At 41.7% G+C, this 6,457-nt stretch overlaps 1 protein-coding gene across 1 annotated transcript; it reads right to left on the bottom strand.

Moving 5' to 3' along the window:
- Nucleotides 1-454: 454 nt before the first annotated feature.
- On the bottom strand, nucleotides 455-5,314 carry LOC103803178 (palmitoyltransferase ZDHHC15-like; the record flags this gene model as incomplete). The annotated part of the gene is made up of 5 exons (XM_009075717.1): nucleotides 455-504; nucleotides 1,104-1,173; nucleotides 2,201-2,372; nucleotides 3,072-3,166; nucleotides 5,288-5,314. Coding segments are annotated over 5 exons (414 nt in total), but the record flags the coding sequence as incomplete, so codon positions are not given.
- Nucleotides 5,315-6,457: the final 1,143 nt, after the last annotated feature.

Raw genomic sequence — 6,457 nt, 5'->3', positions numbered from 1 at the left:
AAGAAATGTAGTGGCAGGAATTCTCAACAAGTGCAGAGCTCAATTCACCCATGCAACTTTCTACACAGACTGTCTAGCCAGGCATCAGTTCAGAATCAATCCACGTGCAAATGCTATTCTTGAAAGCTCCCTCAAGTGCAGCTGAAACGCTGAGAGAGCCCAAACTAAAGGCTAGGCTGGAGTCCCTTTCAAATTTGTATAGTAGTCTAAGAGTGAATAAGCAGTTGGGTTTTAAATGATATCAACAATAAATGTACCAGCTATTTTACACAGTTTATGGAAGAAGCTTGGATGACCTGTCTTTCAAAATATCAAACCTTTCAGGCAATTTCAAAGTGTAAATATTTCATAGATTTCCCAGCATAAAGAGATGGATGGTCTGAAATGAGAGGCATACAGACAATTCTGTGCAGAAATATATCTAAACAGCCTTTCCTTTCAGAAAGCCACAAACCAGTATCCAGGACGTACCACGGACAGTGGTGATCCATTTTTAGCACACATCTGCAAAGGGATAAAAAAGAACAATTGAAGAGTTTTACTAATTACTTCATTGCCAGCTTCATATCAATAGCAAAAGGCTCTGGTTTCTATGAGATTTCTACATGATGCAAGCTCCAGATGATACTGTCCCTTTGAAATTTTTAAGATGGGTATAATTTATTACTTTTTCAAGACCAACTCACGTCCTTAGTTCTCAGCTAGACAGACATGGAAAATGATTTCTGTCCTAGAAAACTTAAAATTTTTGCAAAACGCTTCAGGTAAAGGCCTGGAATATTACCCCAAAAAATGCAATCTGAAAAAATAGTAATAAACTAAGCCCAAATCATCCTTTATTTTAAGCTGCCTAGGCCAATCAGTTCATTCCCACTGGAAGACATACTTTCTAGAATGATGATACACTTGTTGGTGTGGGAACTGCTAACACTTCAGGACCTCAGAGCCACAAACAGCTGAAATACAAATGCTGTCACACATGAACAGCCTGAACAGAGGCACTTGGGTACCTTTAGGTGTGAAAAGGCAAGTGAAGGACCAGCCCATTCCCAGAACCTTGTGGTGACTACATTCACTTTGGTGAAGAACAATCCACAACTTACATAGCACACACAGAGCAATGGTGACAACGATCAGGTTTGATGAGCTGACATCTGTCACAGAAGCGAATACCTGAAAGTAAACACAAATTAATACCAAAAAATGGAAATGTGCTCTTTTTTTCACATTTTAGTTGATATTGTGCCCATTTCCCAACTATCCATATTCTTTGCTCTGTCACTTCAGCAGTGTTTGCAGCTGATTTTTGCTGCCAGGACACAATCAGGTAAGCAATGCTCTTAATTCTGCCAGAAACTTGCAGATGTCAGAACACTTCTCACTGAAAGCATAGAATCCTAGAATCACAGGTTTGGGCTGGAAGGAACATTAAAGATCCTCTTGTTCTACACCCCTGCCATGGGCAGGGACACTTCCCACCAGACCAGGTTGCTCTAAGCCCCATTCAACTTGGCTGTGAATATTCAACTTGGCCAGGGATGGGGCAGCCACAGCTTCTCTGGGCAACCTGTGCCAGAGCCTCACCACCCTCACAGGGAAGAATTTCTTCCTAACATCTAATCTAAACCTACTCTAAACCATAAATCCAGCTTAAAAGTGACAAACCAAAATTCTACACTTCCCTCTGGCTGCCACATTTACCCAGACTGTACATACACTGCATTTTGAGAATTCCCTATTTATTCCAGTTCTTTGCTCCAGAATCCTTTCGCTCATCTGACAGAAACATGCAGGTCAGAGCCTCCAACACGAACATGAATTTCTTTAAGCTGTGAAAGGAGGGCAGTAGGCATTTAATCACCGAACACAGTCCAGAAATCTGGTCACAGCATTATGCCCTGTATTGATAAGCCTGACTCCATTTTGAGTAAGAACAATGACAGATTTTGTCATTCTATTGCTATTACTAAGCACAGACAACATCAGTGAGCAGTGCAATTGTAAATCCAAAGGGCAGCATCCTGCTTCTCAAAGGCAGCACTTGATACTCCACAGAATGGGAGGGTTCAAGGCTTTTTTGCTTTCCCAAATGTAAAACCTGAGGGAAAAGACATTAAACTAATTTACACGGGAGTTACTGGGTGCTTTCAGTGGTATTAGGAATGCTGGTTGGATCCTCTGGAGTGCCTGTGTGTGCTACTCGAGCACGCTTGGGTAGGTTTAGAGACACAGAGCTCCCTGCTGAGCTGACCTCCATTCCCTGTTCTTGTGTACACCGGCAGCTTCCTGGCAATTTCAGCAAGAATCTGTCTCTGCACCTCTGGCCTCTCTTCATTTTCATAGCGTTCCTGGTCAGCGTAGGACATGTGGAACTGGAAGCAGAAGGCATGAGAGGAGCAGTTACCCACAGCAGCAGAGACAATATTTCAAATGCAGGCAAGTTTGGAAACATTTTTGCCTCCCACTCCTGCTCCTGAGATTAATGTAGTGTGGAAATGTGTTTGCTAAGAAGACAAAGAGAGATAGTGAGTGCTGGACAGCCAGAGTGCTATGTGATAGATACATCAAGAAGAAACACAAAAGTGAAATTCAGGATCATAAAACAACTTAACTAGAATTACTCCTACTGCTGCCTTAAATGACTATTTTTCATGAACAACATTACTTACCATGATAAGGACATTTTAAGCACTTCCCTTGTGAGCCAGAACCTGTCTCCAGTCAGTTTTGTATTTCTAAAACTGGGATTAGTTGTTATTTATAAATTTACATTCTTGTAGCAGGATCAGATTAAGGCCATGTATATTTGGAGTGCCACACAAAGATCATCCTCTTTCTGTTGCTCCAAACATAGTGTTGTATTAATATTTCATAGACAGGTAAAACAAAATGAAAAAAATAAAATCTCCCAATCCAAGCAACATGACAAAGTAAATATTTGGTAGGAAAAGAACTGAAACACATCTGCCTCTGACTGTCCTGCCCAAATCAACCAGAATGAAGGATTTTTGAGTTCTCCTTAGCTTCCCTGCTTTCATTCTGCAAGGAATGAAGAGTGCTTGGGCTCTTACCTTTTTGCCTGGCTGCATTGGGAGAGTAAAAACAGACTTCCAATATGTCCACACAAAGAGCACAAAGAGAATATGGAATATTACAAGATAGGCCACTAAAAAGAAAACAGAAAAAACAGAAAAAACAGAAACAGAGCAATGACTTCTTAAGCAAAAGTTTCATTCATGATGGGTATAATTCCAATTTTTCACAACAGTATCAAAAAAAGGAAGAATCCAGATGTCCAGTACCACCCAGTGTTACAGTACAGCTAACCCTTTCTGCAGAATTCCAGAGCTCTGTGGCTGCAGTTAAGGGTGACCTGTGTCACAAGCCTCCCCTTCTCCACCTGATCCCACGGGTGAGGAAGAACACAGCTAGCAGAGGCTTCATTCACAAAACAGGTGACAGCCCCATATCACTAGGAATGACAGGATTCCTGTCTCCTCCCCACATCCTAAGCACAGGCCCAGCAGAACTGGCTGGTGTTGAACTCAGCATCTCTCAGTTTTGGGGTTCAGTTGCTACTAAATGCAGTTAGAATCACAGAATCGATTGTTGGTGCCCTGCCCACTCAGGCACAGAGTTCTTCACCACTTGTGAGAGTTGAGAGAAACAACACGAGCTTCACAGCACCAGAAAAAAAGTAATCTCTCTTATTAAACATCTTTTACATTTGCCACAGTTGATACAATAAAACAAATCAGGAAAACGTCCCACAAATTGAGCAAAACAGGTCTTGTGATTACTGAAGAAGAACTGTAAACCACCAGATACTGTGCTATCACATGATACCAGCATGAGTAGTCTTATTTCAACAGGCAAACTTTATTCTGGGGCCTTTGGGCATAAGGAGAAGCAGACATTCCTGGTCAGACAGCCGAAGGACAGATGTCCTTCAGCTACACAAACTAGTTTCTTTAACACTCTACGCCATTATCAAACAGTCATAAGACAGCTTTATTTAAACACACATTTAACTGCAATAACACCCTTATTTTACCTATTTAATTTAAGCTTCAAATCCTAGAAACTAAGATTGAAGTTAACTACTAGTAGTGGAAAGAGAAGTCTAAAATCCAAACACTTCCTAGTTGGGTGAAAATACTTCCTTTCCTGTGTGAAAATCGGTAAAAAAGGCCAAACACACCACTGAGACTTTCTAATGAGCTGGCAAATGCTGGGACTCACCTCCCAGGGATAGATGAGATGGACTGTGTGAAGGAGATGGGAATCAAAGATAAGTCACTCCTGTGCTTGAGATGGCATCCTTACACTACGTGCAGGTGGAGCTAAGCCATTTTTTAATTAACATGTAACCAGAGAAATCTTCCAACAGGTTTTATTTTGTTGATCAAGCAGCACAGCAGCAGCTTAGAGGAAGCTGACCTGGTGATACACTAATGGATTAAGCACCTACTAACCCTTTTCTACTGAATAATCATGAATATCCTGTAGCAGTTTCAAATGTTAGGACTGCTCTATAGAGGAAAGAGAATTTACTTGATCTGGAGGATCTTTAAAGCAGCAGCTGGCATTGCTCTTCATGGAACAACTAATCAGTCAAAAATTACTGTACCTACTTTTATCCTTCATAACCCCAAAGAAGAAACAAAGGCAAGAGGCCACTTGGATTAGCCAAAAGCCTCGAAAACACCTCCTAGAAAGAAGAGGAGGAATGCTACAGTGGCCACTGACAGGCCTCCACAACAACACACCAGTGCAGAGTCCCATCAAGTGATCCTACTGTGTTAGGAATCAGGATATGGTTAGTGGGCAACAGAGCCAAGTGAGAAATCTTTGCCTGCCTACAAAACATGTTAAAAATAGCTTTCACTGAAAGATCAAACAAAACAGTGAAAGAAAATAGCTGGGCCACAGCACAGAACAAGTCTTTTCTGTTTGTAAAATCATGTCTGAAAATGTGAAAGAGAAAGGGAGAAGAGGTGTGTGGGTGTGCACAGACAGACATGCACAGCTCTTCTAAAAGAGTCAGAGGGATCAAAGCCTTCCCATGTTCTGCTTACAATGTGACCAAACAGGGGCATCCAAAAGTTACAGCACATCTAACAGCACTTGCTGTGTACCTCTGGACTGTGGAATTACAGGAAGGAAACTCTGAAAGAGGATGTATATTAAAAAATTGACGGGAGATATTTTTGCTATTTCAGCTGGAACATTTGTGAACCCTTTCACACAAGGACTGAGTGCCAAACAGAAAACTGAACACACTCACCTTTCTCCACAGGATTGCTCACCGTCACTGAAAAAGAAAAGAACACATGTCTGCAGAGCAAATAGGAATCCCAGGAAAGTTTTTGACAAATAACATCCCATGTGAAATACAGCCATTTTAGGAAAAAATGTTCAAATTCAAGAGGCAAGAAGAGAGCCTACAGTTCAGCACCAAATCAAACCCATCCATAACAACTCTTCCTCACTCACGCAAACGACACCCACAGCAAGATGTTCAGTAACTGTGACTTATGCTGCATTTTTCCTAGTTATAAAATATATTCCATATATTTGTACGTTAGAAATATGACAAAACCAATCCTCTGGTGACAGTGACATGACAAGATTACCAGGGCTCTTCCAGCAACTGTCTAAGCAGCATCTCTCTGTATGTACCCTGTACTTGCAGCTGCTTTCTACTAGTTCCTATGTGGCCTTGGCCCTCCCCTGCATTGCCCCAATGCAGTTCTGCATCAGCACACATAAAATATTACAAATGGTCTCAGCTTTGGGCTAGTCACCAACTGCAATGACTCTGTTTTTACACTTCCTACTAGCAGTTTTTACAGCCCCTCCTGACTTCACCATAATGACAGAACAGTCCCTACACTAACAGAACCACTTTGAGCAACCAGCAAAGGGCACATTGCTCAATGTCTGCTTGTACTGATGACTTTAAAATCCATCTGTTGCTGTAAAAGCCAACAGAAGAGACAAAGACATCTTTCTTTAACTGAAAATGGAGTGGTTCTGTGATATTTTGACAGAAGACTGCTTGGAAGACAAAGCTCTGTAGCACACAGCAGGGTGGATGATAAAAGAGACCAAATACTTGCTGTGTCTCTGCACACTCAATTTCAGGTGAATAAGACTGTTAGGAAATCTTTAGTTTTCCCTTTGGTTTGCTGCCAATCAAGCTATGAAGAGTAAATCAGTTTTCACAAACACTGCTTGGCTTCCCCCTGATTACATATCACACCTGCAGCAGGGCCTTGCTAAGGATTTTACTTGAGAAAAGATCATAAATACAGACTGCACAAAAGGTTTTATCGCAGGATCAATGTCCTCACTGTGGCAGCAACCACCAGCCAGACAAGAAGTCAGGGCCTCCTCGGGAGTATGACTCACTGGCCACACCAGTCACCGAGAGGTTAAACCCAGTACCACGAGG

Source organism: Acanthisitta chloris, unplaced genomic scaffold (genome assembly GCF_000695815.1).
Source record: "Acanthisitta chloris isolate BGI_N310 unplaced genomic scaffold, ASM69581v1 scaffold11515, whole genome shotgun sequence".
In the NCBI taxonomy this organism is placed as follows: Eukaryota; Metazoa; Chordata; class Aves; order Passeriformes; family Acanthisittidae; genus Acanthisitta; species Acanthisitta chloris.
Note: the sequence above shows the minus strand (reverse complement) of the source record. Positions and strands in the feature narration are given on the sequence as shown.